Source organism: Eublepharis macularius, chromosome 2 (assembly GCF_028583425.1).
Source record: "Eublepharis macularius isolate TG4126 chromosome 2, MPM_Emac_v1.0, whole genome shotgun sequence".
Taxonomy (NCBI): Eukaryota; Metazoa; Chordata; class Lepidosauria; order Squamata; family Eublepharidae; genus Eublepharis; species Eublepharis macularius.
The window spans coordinates 52,740,061-52,760,319 of record NC_072791.1 but is presented as its reverse complement, the minus strand read 5'-3'; the positions used below and the strand labels follow the sequence as shown (position 1 = coordinate 52,760,319).

Below are 20,259 nucleotides of genomic sequence, written 5' to 3'. Positions count from 1 at the left end.
TTCTGTTTAGCCTTCTTTCCTGCTATTTACTGCCTGTTGTCCAACAAGGCTTTAATAGTAGAGAGTAGTTGCACTCAGTCATCCTGGTGAATAGCTTTCTAAATATATTACAGTTGGAGGGGACTGAAGGTAATCGTGCCCAACAACCCTTAACAGAATAGCCCATATCCTTTGGATTAACAGCATGCTGCAAATAGGGATCAGGAACTCCTAATATGTACTTCCTTGGAAGTGCCTGTAACTTTCAAAAGCAAACCTAAAGTGAGTAAACTGCTGTATACTGTAAGGAAGACTGCACCAGTTTGGCTTAGTAAGCAAATTTCTTTGTGTCCTAATTAAACAATTGGGTAAACCATTTCACAGCATCCCTGTTTATTTTATTTTAAAACATTTGTATCCTGCCTATCCCTGAAGGGCTCAATTGGGTAAACCATTTCACAGCATCCCTGTTTATTTTATTTTAAAACATTTGTATCCTGCCTATCCCTGAAGGGCTCAAGGAGTTAACAACATAATTAATCAAACAATTTCATAAAGACTTCTTCAGATAAACTTCACCACAACCTAACACTCAGAAAAGACAGCATTTTTTTGCAGTCAACACACAAATACAAAATTAGTACTGCTAAACATGAAACAACGAATTACCTTCAACTTCAACAGAAAGTCTTTCCATCCCACTCAACCCCAGCAAGAAAGCAATGGTGGGGTTTGCCATATGGGTTCAGGCGGAGCCAGAGCCGGATTGAGGGGGGGCGGGGGGGGAGTCTGCCCCCGGCGCCCCCAGGGAGGGGGCGCCGGGAGCAGCTGCCAGAGGGTGCAGGCAGCAGCGCGGGCAGCCTCGCAGCCCCCCCGTGCTGCCTTTCGCCTGCCCTGCAGGACAGGGGGTGGCCGGCTTGCCATGTACACCCTGCCCTGCAGGGCAGGCAAAAGGCAGCGTGGGGGGCTGCGGGGCCGCCCTGCGGGACAGGCGAATGGCACGAGTGGCTGCGCTGCCTTTTGCCTGCCCTGTAGGGCAGGGGGTGCGCAGCAAGCCGGCCACCCCCTGTCCTGCAGGGCAGGCGAAAGCAGTGTGGGGGGCTGCGAGGCCGCCCACACCATTCGCCTGTGGGGAGGCGAATGGCGCGGTTGGCTTCCCAGCCACGCACGCTGCCCCTGCCATTCCGCCCTGTGTGATGATGTCACCGAAGTGACGTCATAATGCAGTGCGGGGAGCGCGCGTGCAGTGCACACATGAAGTGGTCAGTCTAGGGTTGTCCCGGGTGTGGGCGACCCTAGATCCGGCGCTGGGTGGAGCAATGTGAGAAAAGCCTGGGTTTTGGTCATCTGTAAAGGCAACTTTGACATTGACCATGACCCCCAACTAAAGTACTTTAAAAAGAGATACAAACATGAAAAAGCTGTGCTACAATTTCTCAGCAACGCTTGAATTTTGACTTGTGATTCTGCAGCCTTTCCTGTTACAAAAAGTACATGCCCCTCTTTCTGTGTTATTGTTGTCTTTTCTTGCTATGCTAAATTTTACCAGTGGCCACTGTCAGGAGTGGAAATCTTTGATTTTGGGTACATTTGGGGTCTGCAGAGAAACTTCTAGAATTTCGTATTTGTTGGCCTAGTTGTCTTCAAGCTTTTGCTCTTCTTTGTATTATATGAGTATGTTTGTGGTCAACACACATGTAGTTTGGTGTAGTGGTTAAGAGCGTGGGACTCTGGACTTCTGGAAAATGAAGCAGTGAGGCATGACAGTTGAGTTATGACTCTCTGTCGTGATCTTCCTGATACCTTGGGACCTGAGAATTCGGGCCCCCAAGACCCCCCCCCCCGTGCAGAGGGGAGGCAGGCTGGAGCAAGGCGAGGGAGCTCAAGGGGACCGGCAATCCCTGGAAGCCCCAAAGCTGGCTTGAAAGGCAAGGTCCGGGGAAGAAGCCGAAGTCCAATTAGCGAATAAACAAGCAGATTCTTGGCAAGACATATCAAAGACGTTTGAAAGACCGAACAAAGCGACCTGAATCTTCCCACCAAGTAAGGAGATTATTTTATGACTTTATGAGAGCTAACCAGCTTCATTAGGAGGTGATTTATTAACCTCCGGCAAAGCGGCCACCCCTACGAGTTCTGGGAGGAGGGAAACAGATGAAGGAGTGATTGTAAAGAAAACTTTCCCAGCAGAGGCTGGAAAGCAATACATTCTCAAAACCATAAATACTTTAAGCAAAGCTTTTCACCACTTTGACGAGAGTTTTACCAAAATATCTAAAAGCAACTCTGAAATGGCTTCTTTGGAGGAAATATTTTCCAGCTTACAAGTAATTGTCAATTGGATGGCTAATTTGTTAAGTAAAGCAGATCAGATCCTTGGAGTGGAGGTGAATAAAGGCATTGTGAAAAATAATGATACAGAAAAAAATTCTAAAGGGACAGAGCTAGTTGAAAGGAAATTAGAGTGGAATGAAAAAAAAAGTTACTTTGCAAGATGGAGGAACATTCCAATACCCCTTTCTGAAAATGCAAGTCATAGAGAAGAGAGGGGAGGGCCAACCAACCAGAGCTATGATGAGAAAACTTAGCTTGCTGCTTCTGGACGATGGGAAGACTGCAACGTATCTTCAGGAAGAGAAGTGAACAGAGAAACAGCAATATTTTTACTGACCCCCTCCAGAACTGGCTAGAAAATAAGAAAAGCTCTTGCTGGCTATCTAGTGTGAAAGAGAAAATGATCCACCGTTCTACTGGGAGAAAGAAGAAATCGGAATGAAACTGAAATTACGGTCCAACTGTATAGGCTTAATCTTTCATGTCTGTCTTCTTTTCTAACGTTATACTGTTAGTGTGCTTTGAAGGGATAACAGGGAGGGGGATGGATAGATTCTTAGAGCCTTCTGGTTTTATTATTGTCTTTTGAAAGAGCGAAAGAAGGAGGAACATAGATTATGATTTAAATCTCCTCCCTATGCTTAATGATATGTAATACATACTTATTTTAAGCCTAGATGTTTTATAACATGTTAGATACTGCATATTTACTTTTAAAAGACTTGAGATAATGTGATAACTGGATCTTTGGAGTGCTTCAACTATTCCTAGATTTCAGCTATCTTCTCTAGAATATAAATTACTGTTTAAGCCAAAGTTTTTAATATATTTATTTGGTTTTCTTTTTCTAGCCTCATTCCAGTATATAAGGTTAGATGGCTTGTATAAACTGATGAAAGAATGAGGGTAGATTGGTATAAAATGTATTGTTATATTGATATATAGTAAGGTGCATTAATCTTTCCGTTTGTATCTTTTGTCTCTTTTTTATTTTGTTTTTCTATCTTATCCTCTACTCCTGGACTGATTAAGGGAGTAACTATTCTGGCGAAAATCTAAGGGATTGGAAATGTGATTTATACTTAATATATGTAAAAGAAAGAATTATGAGAAATGAAATAAGAAATAGAATAAGTGGATAAAAAAGCACTGAAATAAAATAACTGATTGGTGAGCTTAAAACGGAAGATTGAAAGAACAAGAGGTATTAAATGTCTATGTAGTGGTTTTCTATATTCATGCATTGATGATATGTCTTGTACATGAATTTGTTACTGGAACTTTTTTTTGGATCCTTTATGTAACTTTAAAATTAAATAAAGAATAATTTAAAAAAAAAAAAGAGCGTGGGACTCTGATCTGGAGAACCGGGTTTGATTCCCCACTCCTCCACTTGAAGCTGGCTGGGTGATCTTGGGTCAGTCACAGCTTCTAGGAACTCTCTCAGCCCCATGCACCTCACAGGGTGTTTGTTGTGGAGATAATAATAACCTACTTTATAAACTGCTCTGAGTGGATGTTAAGTTGTCCTGAAGGGCAGTATATAAATCGACTGTTATTATGTTGTTATTATTATTTTGTGTGTGTTGATATTTATGTCCATCTGTCCTTGTCCAGTTTATAGTGCTATTTTATGCAGTTTGGTGTAGTGGTTAAGAGCGCGGGATTCTAATCTGGAGAGCCGGGTTTGATTTCTCACTCCTCCACTTGAAGCCAGCTGGGTGACCTTGGGCTAGTCACAGCTCTCTGGAGTTCTCTCAGCCCCAACCTCCTCACAGGGTGTTTTGTTGTGGGGATAATAATGGCATAGTTTGTAAACCGCTCTGAGTGGGTGTTAAGTCATCCTGAAGGGCGGTATATAAATCGAATGTTATTATTATTATTATTATTTGTGAAAATGAAGTCTAATTACGCAGCAATAAATTTCAGGTACTAACAATTCTTTATTTACTATTTGCCCTGCTAATTTTTTTCAGTATTTTCTGTTACTATTCTTTGGTTTAGCAGCAGGAAGCCTCTTCGTTGTTTTTTACTTTTTCTTTGACTCTTAAATATGACCAGAAACTTATGTGTGCCATACTGGGAACAATCCAACTCTATTTGTATTTTGCTGTAGATAACTGAACAGATGATTCCTTCTTCTGTATCGTTGAGGCCTGCATTGAGATTTGTGGTGGACAATCCTGTGCGCTCACCTCTCTCATTGTGTTGCAATGCGTGCTGGGTGTAAAGCTCCTTACTTCATGATTAATAATTGTAGTTAAACTGTAGCTAAAGTTATATTTATGTTCTTTATATTTTACTTTGTAAGCTGCCTTTTGGAGGAAAGGTGACTAAAAATGTTTTCAATAAATAATAAATAAAGTTAATGTTGGTTGGCATGCATAGTTTTACTGTTATTTGATGTTTTTCCTTCCACAGACAAAAGCCATTGGTTTGCTAGATGCAGATGTATATGGGCCTTCTATTCCAAAGATGATGAATTTAAAAGGGAGTCCAGAAGTATCATCAAGTAAGTTTGACTTTTCACTCTTATTTCAAAGTGTGCATCATCTGTGGCTCTTAAATTAGAAACCAGTCTTAACATCACTTATAAATCTGGTTTGGTTATCACTCTTTTATCATTTTCGTTAAAAGGTTACAGTGGTTGTTTTGAGCAGGATTAATAGAGTAACATAGCTCACGAAAGGATAGGAAGGGCAATCATAAGGGATGGGATATTGCATCACTATAGCAAAAAGTACAGAAAAAACAAGAATGGAACACACAGTTTGAATGTATAACCTTGTGCTTCTAGTTTTTATAATGTTTTCCTTTTCAGATTTTTTTCTTCGATTGATTCTCTTGTGAGCCACTCCAGGCATTCTGTCAAATGGAAAGACAGGGCTTAAAAATAAGTATAAAAATAAGTATATAAGTAGGGAAGGATGGAACCAAGTATTTCTAGTGCCATCTCAGTTCAGACATTGTAGAATAGTGCTTACAGTAGTGTGAAAGAGGAACAACCTGTCCTCTCCCCTGTACAGAAAGCCTATGATAATAAAAGTAATGGATGTGGTACGCCAATTTAAATCAAGGTGGTTTAAGTTGCCAAGAAGGAAAAGCTGGTTTAAACAATTGATTTAATTTTTTTTTCAAATAATTTAGATACATCATAAATAAAAGTGTACACTAACTGGTTGCTGTTACTTTAAATCATATTGACTTAAAACTAGATAGAGCCTTTATATAACCTCAGAAGGGTTACAATGTGAGTTTATTTTCACATTTATAGAAAATGATATGCAACAAATTGAATATTTTTAGATAATTTTTATGCTTAGTGCTCCAAGTAAGGTTTCTTTGAGAACCAATAACCATGGCAGATCATTGCAGACAAGCCAAATCAACTCTGAATCTTCTTTTTTCCCATCATTTATTTTTTTAATGTGTTCCATCTCCTCTAGCTTTTTACTGCCATGGTCAACCATATCGCACAGAAAATAATAATAGTATAATAATAACATTCAGTTTATATGCTGCCCTTCAGGACAACTTAATGCCTGCTCAGAGTGGTTTACAAAGTGTGTTATTATTATCCTCACGACAATCACCCTGTGTGGTGGGTGGGGCTGAGAGAGCTGTGACTGACCCAAGGTCACCCAGCTGGCTTCAAGTGGAGGAATGGGGAATCAAACCCGGTTTTCCAGATTAGAGTCCTGCCACTCTTAATCACTATACCAAACTATAGTATCAACAAATGGCAAGGGTGGATGGTAGTGACTGGTCAGATCATTGTTCACCATGAAATGGAAGTTAAATAGTGTCATATCTAATTCTGAACAAGCCATACAGTGTAGATTCTTAAATCCACAGATTGGGGACATAAACAGACAAGACAGATATTTCTGCAAACCTGAGAAAAGCCCAGGTTTCAAGCTAACAACAACAATAAGGGGGGTTAACCACACCTCCCAGAATAACGGAAGAAGCACAAGTAGCTTTAAGAAATTAATGTCCTCTGAGATCTTCGTGGCCATTTTTGTGGTTGCTAGAAAACAACAACAATATTGTTATCCTTCAAGACTTAGTTTCTGTCAGTAAAACGTAAGAGAGGGCAGGGGCTCCCCACCCACCTCACAGGATGTTTTGTTGTGGGGATAATAATAATAACACTATGTAAACCGCTCTGAGTGGGCATTAAGTTGTCCTGAAGGGCGGTATATAAATTGAATGTTGTTGTTGTTGTTATTTCCAGGTCTGTTTTGGCCTCCCAGTCTATCCCTGATCCTCTCTCTTCTGTGCTTCAGGAAGGTTTCATTGGGCTAGTATAATTTAGTAATTAGAGCATCAGACTAGGATCTGGGAGACCCCACTTTGCCATCGAAGCTCACTAGGTGACCTTGGGCTAGTTAGTGTCAGCCTAATCTAACTTACAAGTTTGTTAGGATAAAATGAAGGAAAAGAGAATGATGTGCTTTGGGTCCACATGAGTGAGAAAGGCAGGGATATCAATGAAATAAATAAATAAAGCTGAAGTTCGGTGAGGGTGCAGATAAAAAGTAAGTTGGTTGGTGGATGGAAGGAGAGAAGGAATCAAGGAAAGCCGAGAAAATATGGTGACTTCTAGGAGGAGGAAAAGAGAAAATAGTGTGGATAAGGGGATGTAGAGAAAGACGTAGTGCCTCCTGCAAGTCCTTGCAGGTTTCCCACTTGTAGATTTACAGTGAGTATACTGATCATATTGCACAGATCAGGTGGCTCCAAGACATAAAAGAGGTGTAAAAGGTCAACTAGATGGATCAGTGTGATGCTTGACAAGTACCTATCTTCCATAGAATAAATCCCTGAACTATGAATATGTGTGTTATTTCACCAAAAGTCTTTTATTTACTAAGAAAAGCAGTCTTTCATAAGGGGGACATTTTGGGCCCGTTTTGGCCTGGATTGGGGCTGAAATGGCCCGGGTTGGGGCTGAAACAGCTGGGACCGGGTCGGTGCTGGGCAGGGGAGGGTTCCCCTGCCAGGCACCGACCCAGTCCTGGCGGTTTTGGCCCTGATCCCAGCCGAAACAGGCCCACAATAGCCATGCCCCCTGCCCAGCATCGACCTGGTCCCCACCGTTTTCGGCGCGATCCAGGCCCAAATGGGCCATTTTGGCCATTTTAAGCCCATTGTCACTGGGATCAGGGCCAAAACTGCCAGGATTGGGTCAGTGCCTGGCGGGGGACTCCTCCCTTGCCTGGCATCAACCGAATCTGGGCTGTTTTGGGCCCAATCCAGGCCAAAACATGCCCCAAATGGCCATTTTGGGCCCTTTTCAGCCTGGATTGGGGCCAAAACAGCCCTGATTGGGCCACTGCCAGGTGGGGAAACACTCCCCTGTCTGGCAACAGCTGAATCCTGGCCATTTCAGGCCTGATCAAATCAATCATGCTAATGACATACTTCCGGTGATGGAAAGGGACGTGGCATATGCTAATGAGTTCCTGCAGCTCTTTTTCGACGAAATGACCCCTGCATAAGCTTTTGAGAACATTGAGAGAATTAATATGAAAAGCAGGCAAACTGTGTGTGAAGCTTGATAGAAAATCTGTGTGACTGTGTTTAAGTAAAGTAACTTTAAGAATTAAGAACTACTCTTTGGAAATTATCAAGTTTTAGAAATAATATGAAACCGATACTCTTCTTATAAAAATAAAAGTTTATTTTGGTTATATCCCTATATCCCATTTCTTTCCTCAGGATGTTTGATATCCCACCTAAAATATTTTCCCTTCCTCAGGACGTTCGATATCCCACCACTAAGCCTCCACATGTTATGACCTCTTCCTTTCTCTTGAGTAGATTTGGTCTTTATGCCTTTTATTCTTGCCCCCTCTTGGTAGATTGTTGTCACCAGGAATTAGATTCAAAAATAACTTAAATTTCTCTTTTTAGTAATGTGCCCAAGGGTCAGGTTTTTTCATGGTACTATGTGGCTGTGAGGAAAGGAATGGGAATGCTTTCCATATTAATTTTTCTCTCAATTACAAGTAAGACCTTTTTGTCAGGCATGCGCACAGTTTTCCTGCTTTTCCCTGACTGAATGTTCTTTCACAAACACACAGTTCAGGTTTCCACATAGGTCATATTTCTCTCAGACAACATAAACAAGCTCAGGCTGCACACAGCTTGCCTCTCTTGCCCTGACTGAACCTTTTTCCCCCCACTCTTAGTCTAAAACTGCATTCACTCCGCCCACACTGTCAGTCATCAACCAATCATATCACTCACTCATCCCTCTCTTTCACCCCCACTCTTCATCTATACCACACTCAGCTTTTAAAGACACACACATTTACTTAAAATCATTACATGGGCCTTCTGTAACCAATCTCATCCTTCCAAACCCTGTTAGGCAGGTCTGTCTCCCAACCACAGACTTCCTGTTCTGCTCTGTGTGAGTGTTTGTTATATAAGGCACCATTCGCTGCCTCATGCTTTTAGTTCCAGTAGACAGAGAGAGGGAGGATCTGTTGCTGGGATTTGGAGTGAAAGAGAGTGGAGTTGGGAGCTTTTGGCTGGATTTGCTGCTGCTTCAAAAGAGACTGAAAATCCTCTTTCTTATTTTCCTCACTTGTCCTTGCTGGAAAGGTCTTTGGGTGAGGGTGCCTTTTTTCCTCCACCCCACCCCACCCTAGTCTCAGGCCTTTGCCTGGCTCTGGGGCCTAGCTTGACTGAGGCCTCCCTTATTTTTTCTTTGCTTGTCTTTGTTTCTTCTTAATTCTTTCTCTGCTCTTTTGAGGGCTCACACTCTTGTTGTTTTGTTTGGTTTTATTTTGTGCACCTCTCCCACCTGGGCAGGTGTCTGTGTGGTGGTTTTGGGGGCCTCCCCCCAAGCCCAGTCTCAGGGCCACTGCCTGGCTCTGAGGCCCAGCTTTGTGAGTTCCGGTCAACATTTTGCAATCTTGGCCAATCTCGGATGGTGGGTGGAACAAAGCCTGCTGAAGTCTCCCTGCGAGTTTGGCATCTTTGGGTATGAAGTGGGCAGTTGCCCTGGGTTCTGACAAATCACGAAACTAACGAATCGTATCGCGAAACAGGACAATTTCGTGGAAGTTCATGTTTCGTGATGTGTGGAACACGACGAAATGCGACACTCTCATTTTGTTCTTCCCCCATTTCGTGCCCATCTCTAATCCTGATCGTGTGATTATAGTAGAAGGATAGAACTTGTCTTACTGAGAGTTACTCTGGGAGTTATGCTAATTGTAACAAGAAATGATCCCACCTTTGTCATTTATTCAGGAGGGCTGCTTGGTTGTCCTGTCAGATAGTAAGTTGTTTTTGGAATTTGTGAAGAATGCTGGAATGTCTGTTAAAGTGTCACAATCACAGATCATCTTGTTAGTGCAGGTATTCAGTATTCTCATAGAGTCACAAGACAAGCGTTTAGGCAGAGGGGTTGCACAGTTTCCTAATTACCTCATTGTGACAGCCTTTTATTTGATTTTCTCCAAAGTTCCTTGGCCTTAGTTAAGTGGAATCTTGCTACACCCAGGATTGGCTGGGATAATATCTAGTAGTGAATGGGGTAGGTCCAGGGGTGTGACTTGGTAGACCACAGTAAATCAGACTGGAGACAACACATTTCTGGCTACAAAAAAAAATTTCACATAGGACACTAAATACAGATGATCAAAGCAGGCAAGCCAAACCACAGGCAGCAAGGCAGCTTAATGCATACATGTCATCAAAAAATCAAGCTTTTATTTCAAGTACAAGATATTTTTTCCATTTCACAGCTGGAAAAGGTACAGCAATAGGTGAATTGCTAAAACGACATGGTTAATTTATGGCAAAGAAATCTTAAGGTGTGTTGTACATGGCAAAGAAAATTTAAGGTGTGTTGTACATTCATCAGTACCTTTTCTGTTTTACACTTGCTTGCCCAAGACACACAGTACATCTGTGTAACAATTCTTAAACATGGCTGATTTACACATTTAAAATGTCCACATGTCCTGTACGTGGCTGACTTGAGGACTTGGATCACACATTCACAGGAAATTCCTTTCTTGGAACTTAATTTCCGGGTCACATAGGCCCAGTTTCATCAAATCTGAGGTCCACAAGGAGTAGGTGCTTTAGCACCCTCTTCCATGTGTCATTTTCAACACAGAACACAGGACAGTGTTAAGGCCCAGCCCGCTCTATCTGAATTAGGCTCTCAAGTGCCTGGAAATTAAGTTCTGTGCATGGAACTACAAGCACGCATCTGGCTGAAAGACTTTGCAACATGAAACTGCTTTGTTCAGATTCCTTCTCCATCTCATAAATTTACCCACAGCTTATTAGTCCCATGTTACAAATGAGGAACACTGAGTTTCAGTAATAAGCAATATGTCCAAGTTCAAGGATTGTTTATGCATATCAATTCATCTTCCTCCTCCTCTATAATTAACCTCATTTTACAAATAAGAAAACTGAAGGCAAGAAATGCAATTAATCATTTTGGCGTGCACTGATACTATACCATTTAGTTTACTGGAGTAACTCCATCCAGTTCTCACTATATGGAATTACATATTGTGGAAGAGTACATTAAGACCATGATTGATTTCCGTCATAATCATTAGGTTTATTCTCAGAACCTTTATTGGTTCTGGGATCAACTGAGACATACATGCAGTAATGATAAATGAGAGCTCCCGACACCTCTAATCATAGGATCATCAAACATAGGTTGACAAATGGAGAACCCTATACCTCCACCTGTATTCCAGACACATAATCTTTTGGGGGGACTTTCACCCAAGACTCAGCCCTAATTGTAACTCTCAGTTAACACATAGCATCTATACAGTCACCCACCATTCCCATTTTTTGTATTGGCGCAAGCATAAAATCACTTTTTAGTGATTCCTTCTACTCTCTCGTGACAATGCAGTACCAGTGACAGAGTAAAGAAAACTGTGACTTTCCCATGTAATTAGGAATACTTGGATGATATGGTAGTGGTGGCAGGAGGTTTTAATTTTTTAAGAACAGGTTAATTCACTGTTCAGTTTTAAAGCTTTCATTTTGATAGCAGCTGTAGCAAGGTAGATAGAAGGTTAAGTGTCAGCCTTCTTTGGATTTCTGGCATTCTTCTTAGATAAGCTTTGGCATGCTCAACAGATTAGTATTCCCCTCACCCCAGCACTTACTCTTTCAGCTTTGAGCCAGATTTTACAGTATACTCCATGAAAATAAAGTTTTATGACATTTAATGGTTCCCACCATAAATGGGCATTCTGAAGTGAAAAGAGCAATCTGAAATTGAACCTTGCCTAATTCTGGTTTGGATTCTGATTACTATGGAGTCTATCCTCTGTGACAAAGGAATAGTAATGTGTCTTAACAATTGTAGACATATCCTCAGTCTTTGTCAAGGAATGGCCCTAACAAAGTGCCCAACAGGGCGTGGCAGAAGTATGGCCCCTCACCTACTTAGATGAAGGGGATGGATGTATGAAAAGAGATGGAAACTGACATGCTGGAGAGACAGGAAAAGAAGCAGGCAGACTCTGCTGTGAGTTGATTGCAGCACCTTAGGTGTGCAGAGTATGTTTCTTTTTGAGTTAGTGGATCTGCTGCCTTGTAGGTATGCCTCTGTACTTCCACATTTATGTTTGTAAATAAATGCTACAAAAATCCTTGGAATTTCTAGTGTCCTATCCTCCAAAGGATACCAGCCTGGATAAGAACTGCCCTGTAACTTCTTTCTGTTGTAAATGAGAACCATTTAGGAAAACATACATATCTATTTAAACCCCTGCCATGAAATGCCATACATTCATCCAGGAAGGAGAAAAACACATCTAATGTTGATGCACAACTGGTACTCTGGCGAAGAGGCTACTGTTAAGACAGAATATGGGGAAACAGAATGGTTTCCAGTTGGCAAAAGTGTGAGACAAGAATGTATATTATCACTTTATTTGTTTAATATATATGCAGATATCATAAGGAAGGCTGGATTAGATTTAGATGAAGGAGGAGTGAAGATTGGTGGAAGAAATATTAACAATTTAAGATATGCATATGACACCACATTACTGGCAGAAAACTGAAGACTACTTGAAATGACTACTGATGAAGGTTAAGGGAGAAAGTACCAAAGCAGGATTACAGCTGAACATCAAGAACACAAAAGTAATGACAACTGAGGTATCACACAATTTAAAGGTAGAAAGTGAAGAAATTGAAATTGTTAAAAGATTTTCTATTCCTTGGCTCAGTCATCAACCAAGGGAGATTACAACCAAGACATCAGAAAGAGGTTGAATTTGGAAGGGCAACCATGACAAAGCTAGAGAAGATCCTTAAGGATAAGGATGTGTCTCGGGGGACCAAGATCAAGGTAATTCATACCATAGTGTTCTTAATTATTATGTGTGGTGTAATAGTTGGTCAGTGAAGAAAGCTGACAGGAAGAAAGTTGATTCATTTGAAATGTGGTGCTGGAGTGTTTATGGATACCATGAGCGGCCCAAAAAAAGACAAATAAGTGGGTTCTAGATCAAATCAAGCCTGAATTCTCCATAGAAGCTAAAATGACAAAACTGATGAGGCTATTATCACAAGAAGAGAAGACTTGTCATGAGTCAGCCAGGGCTTAGCGATAGTGAGGACTCCTCAGGAGAAAGGGAGATAACAGAAGCTGACCAGCAGGATGCTGGAGTCCCAGCCTTGGACTGTGCATTGGAGCCCAGTCCACACCAGTACTGGGAACCTGCAGGCCAGTACAAGACTCACTGGAAAAGACAATAATGCTAGGGAAGGCGGAAGGCAGTAGGAAGAGAGAATGACCTGACATGAGCTGTTGTCTCAATAAAGGAACCCACAGCCTCCATTTTGCAAGATCTGAGCAAGGCTATTAATGATAGGACATTTTGGAGGTTCATAGGGTAGCCATAAGTCGGAAGTGACTTGACAGCACCTAACACATTCATTGATGGTTGAGAGCAGTCAGAGCTTGAAACCAGAGAACTGGGGTGTTGCCAGAAGCCAAGATTGGTGGGATTCTGTACCCTCAGTTTAGAGCACTAACCCACTGGTGCATAACCTCACAGAGTTGGCTAACAGGGCATGGTGGGGTACAGGAAGCCCATCCCACAGAATGTGAATTGGCTATTCTGTATTTCACATAACTGGGACGGAGAGAATTAAATACATCTTGTATGGATATGTGAGTGCAGGAGTGAGTACAGTTGCAGCTGAGGGAAGAGATATGTGCCAAGAGCATCTTTACATAAGTTTCCTGTCAGTTCCACACCAGTCCCTCAGAAGGGGGCATGTCAAGTATTGTATCCACTTCAGATTACTTATTCTCTGTTTATATTAGGGTATGAGCTTCCATGAGTCACAGCTCACTTATTCAGATACAGCTAGAATGTGAGTCCATCTGTCCCACATTCTAGCTGTATCTGAAGAAGGGAGCCTAGACATTCTCTTGACAGGAAGTTCTATTCTTTGGCTTCCTGACGGTCCTCACAATTCAGACAATGTTTAAAGATGAGAGTTTACTGGGCAATAATTTCAGGACCATCAAGGAACTTGCTTACAATACAGAGTTCCCTGAGCTAATTAATTGTAAGGAAGACTAGAACATTAGCCATCTCCTGGCCTTTGTTAAGTCAATCAAGCCACTACCCAGTCTTTGTTCAACTGGCCTGAGTTGGCCACTTGTCAGGTAAACTAGTCATGTCCATATTTGGAGCTCTATCTACCTTCTACTCCCCTAAAACTCAAAGCTTCCAATCAGATTCAAAGTTTCTAGCCTGGACCCAATCTCATCACAGCAGAGACACTGTTCTCCTCTCAGTGCAAGTAGAGGTACACAAAAGCTGCTTTGTAGCTGGTTTCTGGATCCTACCTGCTACCCCAGCCCCACAGTTGGCTTACCCTTGCTGAAATCGCTTAGTCTTCTCTGGGCTTCCCAAGGTGAAACAGACTTATAGCACACCGAATCCTTCTTTCTCTTGATTTCTACTCAAACTAGGAATGGTATATCTTTGCTCCCCATCTTTAATCAATTTTCTCTTATTGTCCAGTTCACACTGCACCACACAGAGAGCTGGCATTCTGCTTCTCACTAGACTCTCACTTCTCTTCTGATCTGTTCCCCATTTCCGCCCACATTTACACTTTAAGCTTAGAGGTAACTGTGACTCCAGTTGGGTTTGGAATAGTTTTGGTTGATGTTTTCTGGACATTGTTTGGAAATGTGCTAGTTGCTTGTGCTTTGTTTAATATTTGTTAGTAGGATAAGTCCCCCCCCCACCCTATTATTGTACCTAGAGGTGGAGACAGCCCTCAAGTCATAGCTGACTTATGGTGACACCTGGTGGGGTTTCTGTGGCAAGAGACTAATAGAGGTGGTTTGCCATTGCCTGCCTCTGCAACCTTGCTCTTCGTTGGAGGTTTCCCATCCAATTACTAACCAAGGCTGACCCTGCTTCGCTTCTGAGATCTAACAAGATCAGGTTCACCTGAGCTATCCAGGTCAGGGTAATATTGTACCTAATCCCCCAATAAATGCCTTTTTAAACCTTTAAAATTTGTATCTGTTCTCCTTTTCCTGCTGAATCATGCTTCTCACAGCCACCTAATTAGGTAAAGATCTCTGTTCCCGCTCCCTGCACAAACAGTGAAGCTAATTCCCCATACCAGTCTGAATATGCAAGTCCACGTGTTTGCAGGGCTGTGGTGACATGTATTCTTACCTACAGTCTGCACAAAGTTCATTTATACTACTGCACAAATTTGGTTCTCTCCTGATACCAGACTGATGTTATCAGAGATTATCTGGGGGGAGGGTTCTGGAGTCAGGTGGAGTCCTGGAGAAGAACAAAAGGAATTGCACCAAGGCAGAGTGAATCCTAAGGGGAAAAAACATGACAACTTCTTTCAGGCATCTCTCTTTCTTTTGATAATTAACTATCACAGTGGAGTGACAGAGTAGGAGGAAAAGGAGAAAGACCTGAAAGGACTGTGACACTTACCACTTGGAGAAGTGGGGCCATAATATAACAATTTTGTTATATACTCCCCACTTTCCTAAGAAGTGAGAAATTCTAGGAGCCGTCCTATGTAAACATTATGGTGTTATTGGATTTGCTTTATTTATAAATAGGTGGAGGCAGAAGTAAAGGCCTACAGACAATCCCATGGGGCTGCCCTACATCAGATTCCTAAAGTGAGAGAGCCCCCCCTCCCCAGATGCTTTAATTGTTGGCCAGCGCCCCATATTCTGTCTCCTAGGTAAAGTAAACAAAGAAATGTTGCCAAGTTCCAACTGTTGTTTCTCCACTTACATTCATACTTCCATATCCGTTACCTTCAGCTGGGTGGGCGGATTGTTGTAGTATTGACTCAGAAGATGAGTCCTCATCAGAGGAGGACAACAACCTGCCCCCAAGCTCTGTCTTGGCAGACGCCTTCCATGAGGCAAGTTCCTCCCAAAGGGATCCTGAGCCAGCACCAGAACTGCCCCCTGAGCCAGCAGGGCCCTCAAGCCAAGAGGCCCCAATGTGGACCTGCCCTTCACAGACCCAAGGAGTAGAAAAGGCAAAGGGCTAGGGCAGAGGCCTGGACCAAGTGCAGAAGTGTATGCTTGGGGGCCTGAGGCCTTCTATCTGTTGAAGAAGTACCAGGAGAGACCTAAGTCATTATAAGATCTGGTCCCCCATACTCCTCAGGAATAGAGGAGATGGCTCAGCTAGGAGATGGCTCAGCTGGGAAGATGACAGCTTGTAGAAAGGAGCTTAACCGAGCCTCACCTAAGGCTAGGCTGAGGCTGGAGCCAGTCTGGGATCAACTTGTTTGCAACTCTACTGATAGGCCCACCTGTTACTTGACCAGCCTATTGCTAAGTTCTTGGACCCTCATTGCCTGAGGTTTGGACTGCCCCAGATCTTGATTTTGGAATATGTTACTTGATCCTGGATAGTGATCTTGGACTGTGCTTCTGGATTATGTTACCTGCCCTGGATTTTGGATTGTAACCCGAGAACCCTTGCTGTGGGACCTGTTGTTGCCAGGACTTGTCTCAAACCTGGTGAGCATGCCAGTGGGTGATCACCTCTCAGCTCTGTTAGAGTATGTTAGCCAGGTTATCAGGACACCATTTCCTAACAGATGTTGAGGAAGTATCTGAAGCCATTAAGGGATTAATATTCTTTTGACAGAGGCCTATCAGGTACTGTGTTAGACCAAACTACAATGATAGACTCTGTCTGTTTGTCTGTCTAGTACTGCTCCTACGGTTATTGCCTTAAGCAGAATTTAAAATGGGAAGAACCTTACTTGGTATCATGTCTCTGATGTTTAATTATTGCCCCTATATATTTTGCCGCAGAAAGGGTAACAGAATCATCTGCATCTGATAACAACCACGTCACCTGGGCTCTCACACTAGGTAGCTCCACATTTTCAAGCAGAGGGAAGATCAAGCTAGCTCTCAGCTCATCAAATATCGAACACTCCATAATCGTATGTTCAATGGTTTTAGTTTTATCATCTTGGCATCTGCATGTTCTGTTGGCGTATGGTACATTCTTGTATCTCTCCTCCAAAACTGCCAAGAGAAGGGCATTCATTCTTGCCAGTGTAAAAGCTCTTCTGAGCTTTGGTACTGTCAGATGATAAAAACACCTCAGTAGTTGCATTGGGAGGGCTGTACCTAAGTAAAGAGTCGAACATACCCTCGGTGCTCTAACAGACGTACTAGTAATGTCCAACTTCCTGACACGCATTTTTATTTGCCTAATTATATCTTTGGTCTCATTTATAGTAAGCAGACAGCAGGCTCACAGCAGTTTAGAGTTTTATGAGATGGGCAGATATTAATGTGGAATATAAAGCACGGCTGGAATAAGTATCTAGAGTATATAGGTTCACACATGAGTGATTTTTAGAAAGAGAATTATAATTGGCCATGAAATTCAAAGTAATGCAATAATCTGTATCTTTGAACAAACTGTTTCTAGTGCAGAAAATTGGGTCAAACGTATTTCTGCTTAGTCCTGTAATAACTGGCCTAGGAAAAACAGCTATGCTGATGCACTCCCAATGCTATGTATGGACTGACATGCACGGCAATGGCATTTGAACATGATGAGGCTGTGTGAGAGGCTTATATGAATAAGCATCAAAACTCAGTTAATCCCATTGAGAAGGAGAAACATTTTGTATAGTTAAATTAGAAATGATAATATTTAGGATGCATCTGACGAAGAGAACTGTGGTTCTCAAAAGCTTATGCTACAGTAAAGTTGGTTAGTCTTAAAGGTGCTACTGGACTCTTTTCTATTTTGCTATTACACACTAACACGGCTAACTCCTCTGGATCTATAATATTTAGGATTACTTTAAAGCAATAGCTAAAGCTGAATATTTGTTTAAAAATAACAACATTTCCACAAACAGAAAGGGGTTCTTCACTGATTTCCCCCCTTGTAAACCTCTGACTGGGGATATACCCCAGCAACAGAGTTTTGGGGCAGCATTTAAGGCTGCAGTGGAGGTGAGGCAGTCCCACTCTGTGAATGGAAATCTCTTCCTTCAGTAGAGATTTGCTGTGGGATCCAAGTGAATCCCTTTCAGCTGCTTATACTAGACTAGCATCCCCTACATTTGTCAGCGCTTTGCTTTAGGCATATTTTTATAAATCCCAGCCTTTATTGCTGATTCAGTGGCTTTAGTGTTCGCTACTATTTGCAATCAAGATATCTTTCTAAGTGCTGAACTTGCTAGATTGAAGACAGCTCTGCTTTTCTACAAGCTTCACAGGATCACTATTAATTTGCAAGTTTAATTAAGAATTCTAGTAATGTAATATATTTGAGCTGTTGGATAGTTAAAATCTACGTATTACAAGTTCCATCCGTTATTTGCTCCAGATTTTCATACGTTACAAAGAGCAGGCCAGCTTGTCAAAAACACTGAAGCAACCTGGGGCATTTTGGTCATGTTCTGAGTACCTGAAGAGATCTTCAGATGGGGTTGCAACAAGGTATCAATCAACTAAAGGTGTTCCTGCACAAGATGCTATACACGCAGATTGATATTTCTCGTGGTTATATGGACAAAGAAGACTATACCCTGGAATTCAGGGCTGCTTTTATTTCTTTGTTACAATACAGCCATTTTAAAAATGGCAGAGGATAAAAGTAGGGGAAATTATGCTTGAACAATAAAGTACGTTGGTTCAGTTCCTAGTTATTGTGAGTTAATCCACCAGCTCCCTAGAATTGATTGACTTCTCTAATCTAATGGATTCACCAGAGACCGTAGGTTGCTACACAGAGCTGAAATCATCATGTAGAAACCTATACCATGTGAGTTTTTAAAAAAATCTTTTAAAATTTGTATGACGCCAAGTATTTTATAGATATAAATACAGTAAATAAATAAATATGTATGATTCTGTTTGCCTTCGCAAATTAGTAACAATTCTTCATGACTAAGGAAATCAGCAGGCATTATGTATTTCACATTGCTTCATGAACTACTGTAAGAAAATCTGCTGTAATTTAATTATATGCTCTTATATAAACCCTAATTGTTTGTGGTAGACAATCATACCTGATTACCACATTTATTTTTTCAAGAAATTGCATGGTGTAGATTTCTCCTTCTGCATTATGTTTCCTCAATTCACATCCCTTACAGTCTCTGCATCATGTAATATGGGTACTGAGTATATGCTACAATACTCCCCCCCCCCAGAGATGGTATTGTGGCAAATGATACCATTTGCCTTGGCAGCAAGAGTCTTTTGTGCCTTGCCTGATGAGACATCATGAAGAAGTGAGGAGGTGTATAATAACAATTTGAGTGGTGATAAATCTGAACTAACATTTCATCTCCACAAAAAGCTTGTGTTCATGATGCCATGGATTCCAAAGCTTCTATGTAAGCTTGGAACAGCTACCTATCTACTGCAGTCTTATTTTTAAGTGTGTGTGGGGGAGTAGCTGCTCAGCACCTGAGTGCTGAAATATAATTTTGGAATCAAGAAATTAATAGTTGTAATCATGAACTATTGAGAACTGCACCAGCCTTTTCCAGCCTACTTTTTAAACCTACATTTGTTAAAATGACTTGGATCTTAAACAGTACAAGTGGATTCGTGGCAGATAGAGACAGCTTTGTTGCCCCTTCCTTCTCACTGTAGTTGTGTGACCCTTTCCGTTGTGGTGTAGGTCAGTAGACCTGAAAGAATAGTATGGAAAGCAATTTGGGACACTTCCTCCCTTCTTTCACAAATGGAAAACCATTCCATCCAAGGACCAGCAGCTGTGCCAATTAAGCAGTAGCATGAAACCAGTCTGTTTAGTGGTGTAAACAATGCAAAAAGTTATGTGCATCTGTAAGAAAGTACTGACTGTACCAAAACTTTTAAAAAAGAATTGCTCCAGAAAAGACCAGCTACTTTTAAAAATACAGTGGCTTGTCTCTTCAGCCATGGGGACTACTACAGCACAAACTTCCAAGTGTCAACCTCATGTCAGCCATGGCATCTCTTTAGAATAGCTAACTATACTTTAAGCAGCATGTCACTGCTCCTCTGCCTGAATGTATCGGGTTGCTTTGAATGAAAAGCCTGACTCCTGTTATGTGTAGCACAGTTAGCAGTGATCTTGCCGTTGACTCTGCCTACAGTGTGAATAGGCTGGGAACATGCAAAATACTCTTAAAAACTAAATTTAAAGGGGTTAGATGAATGCAAGGGGTTAGATGAGCATTAACTTTACGTGCATCCCTTTAGTAGAACCTTGTAGATGTTGTCTTGATAAAGGGAAACTTGTGTTCAACCCAATAACAACAACAAGAAGAAGTTTGCTTATAACCGCCCTTCTGGACAGATTAGTGCCCCACTGAGAGTGGTGAATAAAGTCAGTGTTAATATTATCCCCAGCTGGGGCTAAGAGGAGT

At 41.7% G+C, this 20,259-nt stretch overlaps 1 protein-coding gene across 1 annotated transcript in view; it reads left to right on the top strand.

Moving 5' to 3' along the window:
* The window catches only part of NUBPL (NUBP iron-sulfur cluster assembly factor, mitochondrial), a 101,031-nt gene that overhangs the window by 18,093 nt on the left and 62,679 nt on the right, over nucleotides 1-20,259 (top strand). Inside the window, exon 4 of the mRNA XM_054971717.1 lies at nucleotides 4,735-4,825. Within this exon, the coding sequence (XP_054827692.1) occupies nucleotides 4,735-4,825 (91 nt within the window). The remainder of the gene's footprint in view (nucleotides 1-4,734; nucleotides 4,826-20,259) is intronic.